The 14,595-nt window shown below is 42.3% G+C and overlaps 1 protein-coding gene across 1 annotated transcript in view; it reads left to right on the top strand.

The window, feature by feature from the left end:
- Positions 1 to 14,595, top strand: part of LOC120386491 (RIMS-binding protein 2-like) — a 390,924-nt gene that overhangs the window by 268,053 nt on the left and 108,276 nt on the right. Inside the window, exon 16 of the mRNA XM_039505876.1 lies at positions 10,985 to 11,107. Within this exon, the coding sequence (XP_039361810.1) occupies positions 10,985 to 11,107 (123 nt within the window). The remainder of the gene's footprint in view (positions 1 to 10,984; positions 11,108 to 14,595) is intronic.

The raw sequence follows: 14,595 nt of genomic DNA, 5'->3' as shown, positions 1-14,595 counted from the left end.
CCCCAGGAAGGTCCCTGCATTTCCCCGAGTGGAGGGGTTATAACTGCGAGTGACCGTGCATGGAGCATGTGAGGTGGGAAAAGAGGTACCTTGTGGCTGCACAAGGGATGCTCACAATCTAGTCCTTAAACAAGTTTAGATTGAGCCGAAAAATATTACTCTAGACTGGATTCTCACATTGGCTTAGAGGGCTAGTCGTGCACATAATATTACTCCTGAGGACATTCTGCGCCAAAACATTAAAAATTCTGCACCAAAAAAATTAAAATTGTGTGCACAATATTTTAAAATTCTGCAAATTTTATTTGTCCGTAAGTGTGGAGGCTCCAGCATGGCATTGGGGAGCACAGGCCTCTGGCTGCACAGAGGTGGGAGATCACTGTGCAGCTCCTCCCGCCCCCAGGACACAGATTCAGCAGTGAGGCTGCACCCAAGCCTGACACAGCACAAGGACTAAGCCTGCCCCAGAAACCCCCCAGGACCCTGCCCACATGCCAGGTGCACCAGGTGTGTGCAGGCAGGCTCAGCAAGGCAGGATCCAAGTGTGGAGGAGCTTAGTGTGGGGGGATCCAGGTGTGGGTTGAGAGGGTTCTGTGTGGGGCAATCTGGGTGCGGGTGGCTCAGTGGGGGATCCAGGTGTGAGGGGCTTGTTGGGGGGTTCTGGGTGTAACAGTAATGGGATTCTGTGGGGGTCTGGGTGAAGGTGCTTGGGGCTCAGTGTGGGGGTCGGTCTGGGTGTGGGGGGATAGAGTTCAGCAGGGGGGTCTGAATGTGGGGGCTTAGTGGGAGGTCCAGATGCTGGCGGAGTGGGGCTCAGTGGGGTGAGGATTTAGGTGCAGCTGGTTAGGGCTTGGTGGGGTGGGGATCTGAGTGCGGGTGGCCCAGGTGCAGGGGGAGTGGGGCTCAGTGGGGAGGGGGGGCTGGGCTCTGAGTGTCGGGGAAGAGGCTTGGCAAGAGGAGCTGGGTATGAGGGGGTCTGGATGCATGGGGGTTGGGCAGATGGGGGAGCAGCCCCCTGCACAGGGATCCCTCCCCCTGCAGCTAAGGGGCAATGGGTGCAGGAAGCAGGGGAGGGGGGAATTTGCAGAGCTTCCTGCAGCCAGGAGGAATCTGGGGGTGGGTCTCACCCAGCCCTGGATGCTGTGCGGGGGAAGAGGAATTCCTGTCCTCTCCAGCCCGGCCGGGACTAGCAGCTGAGCCCAATGCAGGGTAGGAGCCATCCGCCAGGTCTTCCCCAGTCCTGCCTCCTGCCTCCTGATTTCTCTCTCTGCTGGCTGCCATGGGCCCAGAAAGATACTGCTGGGGAGGGTCACATGACCGTTCTTGTGTCTTCCCTTTGCTTCCCTGTCAGAAAGTCATTTTTCTGTGATGTAGCAAAGAAATCTGTGGGGGACATAAATTCTGCACATGCGCAGTGGCACAGAATTCCCCCAGAAGTAACTCATATCAGAGACGGCAAGAACACTGCAAACATCAAAGATTAATTGGAGTTGGTTGCCTAGCTCACTTAGGCCCCTTTGAAGTGCATATTTCAAATATGTAGGATCAGGACTGAAATTCTGAGCTAAAACTTGTGCTGTTTAATCCCTGAGCCAGCCGGGACTGGTTCGTTAAGGTGAAAGGTTGAGAATAGAGGGTGGTATGCATGTACTGTATGACTTCATACATAGCACATGGTCTCTAAACAGAACTGAAATTTTCTGCTCTTCAGAGCAGATTGGAGAGGAAACAAAGTGGTTCCCATATAAATCAGTAGCATAATAATATTTTGGGATGGAACGAGGCCATATGGCTTATTTAGATCTATCCACCCCATCTGTCTAGTGTTTCTCTCTCATGATGTTTTTCTTCTAAATACCTTTCTAGCTTAGTTCGAGCATCATCCTTTCCCCACTACCGTTGTTTACAGAGCTTGCCAAGTGTACCCTTCACTAGCCACATAAAGATAAGGTCCATTTCCCATGCAGTTTACATTCTACCTCAGACAAATGTACCATGTGTGGCTAATGCAGGGTAGGCTTAAGAAAGTATTGAAGAATGTTAGCCCTAATTACCTTTATTGTAGTTGTAGTAGTTGTAATAGCAATAATAATAAATTATAGCTACAAAGCACCTCTCTCTGCCCATGGTACTGAACAACCTTGCAAAAACAAATTTAAAATACAAAGGGTGAAATCCTGGCCCCATTAAAGTTGAGGCAAAACTACCATTGACTTCAATGAGCTCAGATTTCACCAATTATTTTTATTTATTTGTTTGTTTGTTTGTTTGTTTCTTAAGATGTATAAAATACAGCTCACTGAAACTCAAGTCGTGCTCTGGGTACCTATCCCCTACATTCAGAATGACAGTATAAATATAAACAAGGGACTTCCCATAAGTAGATCCACCTCAGCACACACTCGCCTCAGCTGTGTTAACGAAGAAGGAGAAAAGATGAGCTTTGCAGCATGCCTGAAGGTTAACAAATCCGGGCTCTGGCCAACCAAGAGAGGGCTTCTCCAGGAATGACCCTCAAGCAGCCCCATCTCCTAGAGATTAAAGGGTCTGTAGCTCCACTGCTTCTGGCTATCTGGATTGTAACAGTATGTCAGGCAGAGAGAAACTACATCTCGGTTAACCCACACCATTTAGGGCTTTATAGGTTAAAACTAACCCATTAGTAGTATTAGTATTGTAGTGTTTAGGAACTCCAGTCCTGGACCGGACCAAGGCCTCACTGTGCCAGGAACTGTACAAGGAACAAAAAATAAATAAAGAGTTTGCAGTCTGAATTCCACCCATTTCAAAAAGGAAAATTCAAAGATCATCCGTCCCCTAAGACCTTTCTTAAAAAATAAAATAAAGCCAATTGTATATGAAGTGAGTGCCTGAGGAAAAACCGAAATGTGACAGAAGGGATAGATAATAGGGTAATAGCAGTCAAACTAAAAGAGAACAAATAAAACCATTCTAAGCTGTTTTTAAAGTTAGGAGATATGGATTATTTGGCGTTCTACACTTTAGGCCCTGCCATAGCAAAGGCACAATTACCTGCAGACTGAAGCACCTGTGGTGAGCTCCTTTAAACCATGGCTAGTGGCCAAGCACAAATACCCATCCAGGAGATCCGTGGAGCAGGTCTCAGACACACCTGGGGCTTTTAAAAGTCTCTAGGGCCCAGTCCTGCAAAACTTCCCATTGACTTCAATGGGAGCAGGAGCAGGCCCTCAAAATATTTGCACTGAGTGCCAGGAAAAGAGCTGTGACATCAGAGGCCAAGACTGAGACCCCTCACCAAACAATGCTATTGTGGCACCAAAGGGTAGATCCTCAGTTGGTGTACGTTGTCAAAGCTCCGTTGACGTACATGACAATTTACAGCAACTGAGGAGTGATGACAGTTTAGGCCAGCTGAGCATCTGTCTCTATACTTAAGTCAATGGAGCTATGACAATTTATTCGAGTGTGTGTGGTGGTGTGGACAAGATTATGGAATACAGAGAAAGCTTTCAGCATGTATGGAGCCATTTTCCTAGCACAAGTTCTCGCTCTGCTTTCTGAGTCAGGCTTGGCAATCAGTTCACTTGTAGCTGTGATTAAGAGAGTGAACTTCATTATCAGGATTCTTAATTACAGATGCACAGAGGTGGTTTTGCTCTGCTCCTTCCTCAAAGTCTGCAAGGAGATAATTGGTTTTCCAATACAAAAATACTTAATATTCTGTGTGGAATATTTTTGTAGGCTCCCATGAGCATGTCGCCTTCTCAAATTGATAGAGCAAAAATGATTAATTGGAGGGTATAGAGGAAGGAAGTATTTTTAGGAAAAACTGTGAAATAGAAAAATTTAAAGTGTAATGAAAAATAAACTGTTAGAAAAACCAGCCATGAGGCAGAAGGGTGTAGTGGTCTAAGCACAGGGCTGGGACCTAGGAATTCTGAATTCTATCCTTAGATTTGCTGTGTGGATTTAGGCAAATCATGTAACTTTCTGTGCCTCATTTTCACTGATAATAGCCAGAGGGATTGGGGAGTATGGATTAGTTTGTCTAGTATTTTTTAAAATGTAAACCTCTACACAACTGCTACGTATTAAAGATAGGAAGAGTTTTAACATTATTAAAGATCAGCTCTCAAAGAGAAAGAATACACGTAAAATAAACTCATTATGGTCACATACAAATCACAATAAGAGCCATTTTCATTTCTTTTTGTACAGGGTTTATTTTTTAACTCATTAAGACTTAATTTTGACAAACGGGCACCTAAATTGCCCCAGCAATTCTATGGACACAAATGAGGATATATGCATACAACCAGGGCAGTTTTCTGTGAAAAAAGACCAAACCAGTAGAGGAACCATTAACTGTTTTGTGCACAGCACAAAGGGTGAAAAATTCATTCCTGTGCAAAGGGCATCACTGAGACTATACAACTCTTAAGCCTCCAAAATAAGTCTTAAGTGGTATTTAATTGTGCATAGCTCTTGTGCTGGCCCTTTGCCTAGGGGAGAAGTTCCTTCACTATGCATATATGCAGGTTTTGCATACTGAAAGTGAGTGCAGTTTATGTAGGCTCTGATTTGGTTGCTTGCTGATATGCATATGTAAACATGGGGAGTGTATACATTGCATGTTCAGAATATGTTTCTAACAGATATATTTTATATGAACAATTATGAACGGAAAATGTAACCTCTTCCTCATATGGGATTATGTTTTCTCAGAGACATAGTAATATGAGAAGTTGGCTGGTTCACTAACATCCAGTATTAAAGCAGAGTATTAGGGTGCTTATCTCTGTAACAGGTAAATTAGTCTGATCTCAGCAGTTGTGGTCTGCCTATGGCAGAATAAACTGCAGGCCTGCAGAGAGCATTTAACAGTGTAAGTAAACTGTATTTGGCACAGGGAGAAATGTTCTTTCACTGCTTGGCTAAATGAGCTCCTTACCAATGAAATAAACTGCAGTATTTTTCTAGTAATTCCATAGTATTACGAAAAACTGAAGATGCTTCATTAATATTCTAGATTTCATAACCAACCCAAGTGACAGAAGTATTTGATGTGTGGTAATATATGGAATGAAAAGCTTTGTGGATGACACACTCATTTGTGTGCATTTAACGCAGAGTCATCACTGTTCCCAGTGTTTCTCTCATGAAATCATGACTGTTTACTATGGATCTATCTAGGTCAACTGTCTTTGCCACTGGGGGCTTTGATAGATGTGCTCAATTTGTAATTCAATTTCATGCATATGTTCTTAAACAGACAGCTTGTTGGAGAGATCATTAAAATCACTTTTAGTGCATATTTTGTAAAACAAAAATAAGGGTGTGATAGACTCCTGGAACACTCCGCTGCTGTTCTGGGTACTGTATATAAGAAATCATATCACAGTTGTCTGTGTGATTTAATGCAAAATCCTCAGGAGGAGAAAGTCTTGGTCAGAATGTGCTGTAGAAGTACAAAATATTATTATTATTTATGGAGACGTGTTTCCTCTGTTTCTCCCAAGGTGCAGAATGAAAATATGCAGAGATCTTTGTTTATTAAGTCCTGAACGTCTAAAGGAGCAGGTTTAGATACAGATTATTAGGACCATTTGGATAATCATTAAGCTAAAGTGTTTTTTATAGGGCTTTGAGATCCTTGGATGAAATATTCTCTGTCTGACAGGCAGATAACACATCTGCAGATTCCATGCATCTCTAATACAAATCTTCCCAAGGTACATTGTCAGAAGAACTCTGGGATGCACTGTCTGGTCCCATGGCCCTTTATTTCCCTTGTGAAAAAATGTACAGCAGAAACATGCAATGCTCACCAACACTTCAAAAATTTTTTTTTAAAAATCCAGATAACTATTACTAGTAGACATAAGAAAATTGGAAATCCTTTGGTAAATGGATGTACCATATTACCATGTAATCCCTTGTTAAAATCTAATAGGGATGTTTGTCAGCCACACTGTAGAATAAGATTTATTATTAAGGAAAATGATAAATTTATGAATATACAAAGTTGCACTCCAACAAATAGGACATTAGGTCTGATGCCTCTCTGTTATACTGGTATAAATGAGTTGTGAGAACAGAATCTGACTTTAGTTTGTATTTTCAAATACAATTATTGTAGGTGAGATCTCTTAACTATGATGTAGATATATCATACTAGATGTAATTGACTATGAATAAGCTTCTTGAGAAAATTGTTAATGAGTGAAGTATACATACATCTATCTGTCTTCTATATCATATCTCTCTCTCTCTCCTGGAGATTGAAACAATAACATCTAGCTCTTATATAGTGCTTTTCATCCATAGATCTCAAAGCATTTTACAAAGGAAGTTAGTATCATCTCCATTTTATAGATGGGTAAATGGAGGCACAGGCAGGTGAAGTGACTTGGCCATGGTCATCGACCAAGGCAGTGGCAGTAGAATAGAACCTGGGCCTCCTGAGTCTTGCTCTAGTGAGTTATCCACTGGGCCACACTAACAAGTTAAACACATTCTTACTAATTCAAAATGCTGGATTAATTATGACTCCAGCTGACTTGTCAGTTTGTCCTCTGTAATAGATATGAACCTTATACTTACCTTGGGGTAGTAGGCTATCACTAAAGGCTTGTCTACAGAGGAAAGCTTTTGGAAAATAAATTAGCATGTGCATTTAAAGTGCAATAGCTGTTCCACACTCGCAGCCTAATCCACTTCCACCATGGATTATGCTAAACTGCACAAAGACACTCTTAGCACAGAACAAGAGTGTCCACTTGGGAATTCATGTGGAATAGCTATTCCACCATGGCTATTCCGGGTTATTTCCCCCAATAGACAAGCCCCACATCTTAAAACCAAAATAAATTGGCCCTAAAATTGCCTTTTCTGTACCACTGGGTTGCCATTTCTTTTTTCTATTTTAACAAAACCATGTGTTTCTAAGATATAGTCCTTATATAAATCACCCATATAGGTGAGCAAAGACTAGAATCGAGGTCCTTCTGATCCAAATGCATAGACTTATAACTTTTAACCCACAGACTAAAGGAGATTTATCATAGTTGGCAGCATTATCCTTGTCCTTTCTGTGGAGCAGCCACTAGACAACACCATCACAGGCTCAAAACATAAAGCCTATTTTACTATTACTTTCATTTAGTTTTATAAAGGTACTGCAGTTACTTTCTGTGTGTCAATAGGCAGCTGTTCTCATCCTTTTAGAAGACCACCCTTAGGATTTAGGGTGCCTTCAGTAATGCTTGCAAACCTGTACGTCCATACTACCCGCCGGGTCAGCGGGTAGCAATTGACTTCTCGGAGTTCGATATATCGCGTCTCATCTAGACGCGATATATCGAACTCCGAACGCACTCCCGTCGACTCCGGAACTCCACCACCGCGAACGGCGGTGGCGGAGTTGACGGGGGAGCCGCGGACTTCGATCCTGCGCCGTGAGGACGGGTAAGTAGTTCGAACTAAGGTAGTTCGACTTCAGCTACGCTATTTGCGTAGCTGAAGTTGTGTACCTTAGTTCAACACCCCCCCCCCCCCCGCAGTGTAGACCAGGCCTAGCTAGTTGTGAAACAACACTAAAAGAGTTGCATCATGATGTTTCATGTATGTATGGTGAGAAAGTGCCACCACACTCCTGCCGTCTCGTGGTCCTGCGTCCCACAGTACATACAACCATGTTTCCCACACCCTCCAAATATCTCCTCTCAGCTATAATTAGCATGCACAGTTGCTGGCAAGTTACCTTTGTAACCCAGAGTCAGGCCCTTATCTGTGCCTTCCCGAGTACATCACCATTCCTGTCCCCTTCGTTCCTTATGGACTGCATCTGAAAACATATAGCAGCATGAATAAAATCAAAATAAAGTTGCATAACCCTAAAGAAATGCGTGTTTCCTTGTGCTTTTCTCTTCCTTTTACCCTTTCTTTATTTCCTTCTCTGACTGTCCTTTCGCTTTCATTCTTTTTCTTTTATATTCATGTCATTTCTCTGTTCTGCTCCTACCTTTTGTTATGTTTCCACTTTTGCTTTCTTTCCCCAGTTCCCTTTCCTCTGTTTCCCCCATTTCCCCCTATACCATATCTCCCAGTTCCTATGTAATCTCCCCACCCTCTTTTTCCCCTTTACTTCAGGTCTACCTACAACCTGTCCCAAGTCTTTTTCTTCCTTTGGTGTCTCTTCACGTCCTTCCCACTAAAGATATCCTTTACAAAATCTTCCCTCCCTCCTCTGACACTATTTATCATGATGTCTCTTCTGTCATGTCTATCATGACAACTCCTGCTCATAATAGCTCTCTTCCCATCCCAGGACACTATCTTCTCTTCCTGGACTTACATTCCTATGTTCTCTTTACTTTTCCCCCCATCTCCCAACCCCTTAAATATCCAGCTATACTTTCTCCTTCTCTCCCCCCTCTAATCTCTCTCTTTCTCCCTCTTTTTCTCATGCCAAGAGAAATTTTTTGGTTCTTTTGTGTTTTTTGTGTGTGTCTTCTTTACCTGCCATGTATTTTTAGAAGACAGAATTGGGTGCCCCATGTAACGACCTTAGTTTGGTCCTGGTTCGAGCCCAGTATTTTTCAATTATCACAATTAAATAATTATTTTTTTCATGCTGAACTGTACACCCCTTCTTGGAGCTTGCTCCAAACCTTTGTGCTTCATCCGTCATTAGTAAATTAACTGAAAATCACAGACAATAACACGCTTGCACTGTTGATGGCAAAGCCTCATCACCTCCCTGTCCCCACCACATTATATTTTTACAATGTACATCAAGCAATCTGAGCAGCGAAAGACAATACCAAGTATGCAGGAAGTTAATAACTTCTGAAAATCCATTGTTTAAATGAATATGTCTCCTATTGTAAAGAGTTTTGAATGGAAAGGGAAAATAAAATATACATGGAGGAAAAAAATTTCCTGAGGTTGATGGTAATTACATTAGTTCTCATGGAAAACAAGATTTGTTCTTCCTCTTTTCCAGCCCATTGCACTCTGAAAAGCCCTCTGCAAAGACAAATAGCAGGGTTACATTGAACAGTTTAGATTCAATTTGAACCATCGTGAAATTCACGAGTTAACAAACTGGAGCCAGAGGGAAAATGTGGTTTTCCACGGTTTTTCTGAATGGATATCACTGCAGGAGATTGTTTAATGTCTTTGGATTTAAAAAAAATGCTGCTGTACTAATCAAACAAAAAGACAACTTGTCCCGTCTATAGCTGTGTTGGAAAGGAGAAACTAACTTTGACCCACAGTCGGAGCCTACACATTTTTCCCTATAATTATTGCACTGCCTTTCCTTCCCTTACCCAGCCCTGCATTCACTAATCTTGCTTTCACTGTTACATTTCTAATTGTCAACTGGACAAAGAAAACAGATGTTGTCCAGATTGTTATTGAGCAAAAATGGTATGGGCTTTGTTTCGTTTATGTCCTTGCGAGCAGCGTTGTGAAGATGTGTGTTTGTCACGTTTATGTGAACGCTATATATCTTACTTATGTATCTATTAGTAGTGGGTTTGAATTATTAATGTTCTTTGTGGTGTTATGTTCTGAAGATGTCAATTCCTGATGTGATATACTCTGTAATTGTTACATTGCCAGACTCATCGTTTTTGCTTAAACCTAGACAGTGTTGGGAGGTGAGGGGCCAGATTCTCACACTTTACAGTAGCTGAGGATATGGATCAAAAGCTCAAGGAAGAGAACTGGTCCATGGAATATTGATGAAATAATTTATTTTCTAAATACACAACGTATATATGTAATACATATTACACAGTCTCCATATTATGTGCAGACTTGAAGGTTCCCCAAATCCTCTATTTTGTGCTGAGTTACTTGCACTGAAAGCCTAAGCTAACTCTGGGGTAAATTAAATAAGAAGTTAAGCCTTATTTGCTGAATAACTTAACCTCATGACATTGTCATATTTGGAAATAGGACATGTGCAAAGATTTTAAGGGAAAACACAATTTTTGCTGCATGTGAATATTTCTTTTCCTTCAGAACGGAAAATAATTTGATTATACATTTTAACTCTGCTCTGTTGCTCATGCTTATTATTAGTTTAGAACAGGCTGACTTGATGAAGTCAAAAGATTAAATCAGAAATGGTATATGTATGATCTGTTTATACTCACATCTCTGCAACCTCAGATGAGGAGGAAGAATCATAGGACGCTGCTTTTATTTATAGAACACCAGTGTGGTAGACACTTACAAAAACAAGGCTTGATACTGCAGACACTTAAGCATGTGTGTATCTCTGCTCACACGAGTGGCCTTATTAAAATCTATGGAAATATCTTCATTAATAAAGTTACTCACATGCACCGATGATTGCAAGACCAGGGCCTCAGAGCTTACAGCTGAGGGTTCTGATCCTGCAAACAGCTGCATTGTCTAAAGCAGCTCCCTACATCTGCCTGGAGTAACACTGTACCAGAAATCTACACTAACAGATCTCTGTGCAGGATTGGAGTCCAGATACTCAACATACAGACAAAAAGGTGAGGGTGGAGTGAGGTGGAACAAAACTATTTGATCTGAGTTACTTTCATCTATTTTGCCTATTTACTGGTGTATGTTTTAGCCTTTTCCTTTTAGTTTTTTAACTTATGCCCAATTAAATTTTGATTGTCAGATTGTTTGTAACCGTACCAAATGAGAGTGGTTGTGTGCATGTGTGTATTTGCACGCACATGATATACTCACACGATTTCCTTCTTGTACTGTTTCTTTTTTTCACTCAAGTTTAACCCCTTACCTGATTTCAATTTTTGCTTTTGTTTCTTATCTCTTATTTTCTGCTTTATATTTTTTCCTGTCCCCCCATTTGATGGCTTTGGGCAGAATTGCACAAGCGAATGGTGTTCACTTCAGATGTGCTTTTCTCTTGTTAAACTGTCTACATTGAGAGTACTTTACCTCTCACTCTTCCTTTTTATTTTATTTTACTTTTTTATATTTTTAGGTGAAATCAGACTATGTTCAGCTTAGAGAAACCCTCACCATAGTGACCAAAGAACGAGATTTGGCTGTGAAGGAGAAACACCAGCTCCAAGCCAAGCTGGAGAACTTAGAGCAGGTCCTAAAGGTATGGCTAATACATTGAAGTCTGGTAACCCGGTGTCTAATAACATTGCCTATATTCTTCATTTCAAATGTAAGAGGCTGTAATAGAATGCTAAAAGAAATATGCTTTCTCTGATGATTCTGTTGCCTGTATAGCATCCCAATTAAGCAAAACACTTATGGGAACACAATGATGATGATGACTTCAAGCACAAGTAAGTCCATTCCTATGCAGCAAAACACTTAAGCATGCGATTGAAGTCACTGGAACTTGAACATGTGGTTAAGTGCTGTGCACAACGGACACAAAATAAGTCGTGCGTAAGTGCTTTGCTAAATAGGGACCTTCCTGATCATTAGATAAAGATGACTTTTATTACTGGTTTTTTCCCCCTGATGGTCTTGGAATAAAATGAAATAATGAAGATGCCACTTTGCGGGAGTCATCAGACTAAAAGAGAGGGGATATAAAATAAATTATAGCTGCATTTAGGATTTTATAAATTGCTGTTCAAGTGATTTGAGCACATAGTTACTGAATGGGAATCAAGTTGATATGAGGAGGAAAGTATAAAAACCAGCTGTGTGGGTGAAGGATTGACGTGCTTCACTTTTGGGGTTGGCCATGGCATAGAGATTGTCATGGGGTCAAATCTTGTCCATGTGGGTAGTGATAGAAAGTCACTGCCAGCTGAATGCTGTTTCTAACCTGGTGATCTAAGCTAGTGGGTGTCAGTCCAGTTCCTTATGGACAGGTGTCCACAACACACCAAATAAAGCCCACTGCCACATTTGGATCTAATTCCATGACTGTTGGAAATCTTACAAGAGTGATCAAGGACTGAGAGAGCCACAGAGACTAGTATATCCTCTCACCGCAGATGTGATCCCTCCAGATTGAGGCTGAATTGTTGTGGAAGAAGCTTACACAGCCAGTGTCCATGTTCCAGCTGTTTTGTAGAGACACAGAGGTTTTCAGTTTGCAGAGTCATCAGTTTGGCACTTCCTTTTAAACGTTAACAAATTCTCTTTATTTTAATCACACATTTAATCCTTTCAGTCTGGGATTTTATAGTATGCTAAGGGCACTATCATAGTTCTGCTTAGATGGTGATTGTATAATAGTATGTGTAGCATTGCTTCCATTAAATAATTCAATCAACATATAATTTCATTTTCCACTAGTGGCTGCATCCTGTAGGAACGCAGGTACAGTAACTCCTTGCTTAACGTTGTCGTTATGTTCCTGAAAAATGCTACTTTAAGCAAAATGATGTTGTTATTAATGTAGTCTCACACTCTACAAGGCAGCATGAATGGAGGAAGGGGAGACAGCATGGCAGACAAAGACACACCCCCTGTGTGTGGGAGAGAGAGAGATGTGCATTGCCCCTATAAGTACGCTGACACCTTTCTACGTACATTGCCTTTAAAAAGATCAGGAAGTTGAGACAGCAGCTGCGGCCAGCGTACTGAGCCCTGTCCCCACCCTGCTCTGTATGGAGAAGGGTAAGCGGGGGGCAGGAGTAAGGGGGAGGAGGACACCCCAACATTAGCCCCTCTTTCCCCCTCCTCCCCCCGCACAGCAAGCAGGAAGCTCCCGGGAGCAGCTCCAAGGCAGAGGGCAGGAGCAGCACATGGCAGTGGAGGGAGGGGCAGATGAACTGCCGGCAATTGCTAGCCTGCTGGGCGGCTGCTGCACAGGGAACTTAGGGGAGTGGGGAGCTGATAGGGGGGCTGCTGGTCCACCCTGGCTCCAAGCCCCCACCAGCTAGCTGCAACGGGCTGCTCTTCCTGCAAGCAGTGGACAAAGCAGGCGGCTGCCAAACAACATTATAAGGGAGCGTTGTGCAGCTTGAAATGAGCATGTTCCCTAATTGATCAGCAACGTAACAACAAAACAACGTTAACCGGGATGACTTTAAGTGAGGAGTTATTGTAGCAGGAGTCCATTTCTGCTGTGTTAGGATTTGTCAATATTTGCATCCTATCACGCTGTAGCTTTTAAAGCATGTACATGTGTATTCTGATTCACTAAAGGCAGAATTCTGTTGAATGTTCTCCATAGGTGGTTTATTTTGGTATGTCTTTAATAGACTCAGATGGTAGGGCCAAATTGTGATACCCCTATTCATGTATTTTCTCAGAATCTGGCTATTCGTGTTCATTGTAAATTGAGTTATGAATCTTTATATATCCTTTTCTCTATTCTTATAATGTTCACCTCTAACAGCATTGTAATTTGCATCTGTATAACGCAATGTGAATTATGGCTTACTGAAGACGCAAGAGTCTTAATTAGGAGCTCCCAGTTTTTTCTCAAGATGGGGACCAACAAACCACGGTGTTGTCTTCACTGGGCTTTTTCTTAAATTTCCCCCCAGTTATTGTTTATTTCTTCTATGGAAAGGCTAGGAGCTCCAGTCAAGGCTTGGGGCCTTATTGTGCTAGGTGCAGTACAAACATCTAATGACGAAGGCAGCCTCTGACCTGGAGAGCTCCCAGTGTGTACATGATGGGCTGTATCATCTCGATGAAACAGACAAACAGAGTGGAGATGAGTTGAGAGGATGAGGTCAGAGTGAACAGTAAAACAGAGTTGATCAGGAAAAGAGAAGCCACAGCTCATCACTTGCCCAGCCAGTGCCAGCTGGCAGCAAGACAGCAAGCAGCAGAGTTAGCTTTTGAGGAGGGATTTTGCCAGGGAGGTGGCAGCTTCAGGATTTTACCAGGGAGCTTTTCCAATGCAAAGATGGGCAGCGTGAGAGAAAGCACAGATGTGCTCGAGTGAGAAGTGGTCAGGCAAGTGGACCATCACTTGCAGGGCAAAGGTGAGGGCCAGCAGCAAGATAAGCCTTTAGATCTGATAGGGAGAGTGAAACTAAATGGTGAAGGGCCTTAAATGGCCCTGAAAGTCAAGGACCTTGTGTCTGACAGGGTGCAAAAATGGAGTCGTGGAGGGATGCAAAGAGGGGTGTGATGTGGTCCCGTTGGAGAGATGAGCTAGCAAGATGGACTCAGAAACAGTGTTTTGAATGGACAATGGCTGCTGCTCTCCCAGCGGCAGGAAATGTGGAGCTCTAGTTTACAAACGCCTTTCCTATGGTTTTTACCACATCATCTGGATGTGTTATAAAAAGGGTCACATAGCACAGGAATGAAAACACGGGGACCTTAGAGCTACCACTGTTTCTAACAATGGTGGAGCTGCATTGCTGGTAGTGCGACAGTGGTAATTTTTAAGAGAAAAGCACATTGTAAACACAGCCTGTGTGTCGGACATACCTCCACAGTCTGGAAAGACCAAGGATGTGTTCAGACAGTTGGAATGGAATGTTGATCCAGTGTTGAGCTTCTTTTGACAGGGTGCCAGGCTGTGGCTTGTTTGACAAGGTGAAAAACCTGAAGTTTTCCCTTTTCAAACCACTGAAGCAGTAAGCAAAGAAGAGATGAAATAGAGGAAGAGGAGACGAGTATCTGGACTAGAAATAAAAATAGATGGACTGAGTT

Source organism: Mauremys reevesii, linkage group 18, assembly GCF_016161935.1.
Source record: "Mauremys reevesii isolate NIE-2019 linkage group 18, ASM1616193v1, whole genome shotgun sequence".
NCBI lineage: Eukaryota > Metazoa > Chordata > Testudines > Geoemydidae > Mauremys > Mauremys reevesii.
This window is presented reverse-complemented; position numbering and strand designations above follow the sequence as displayed.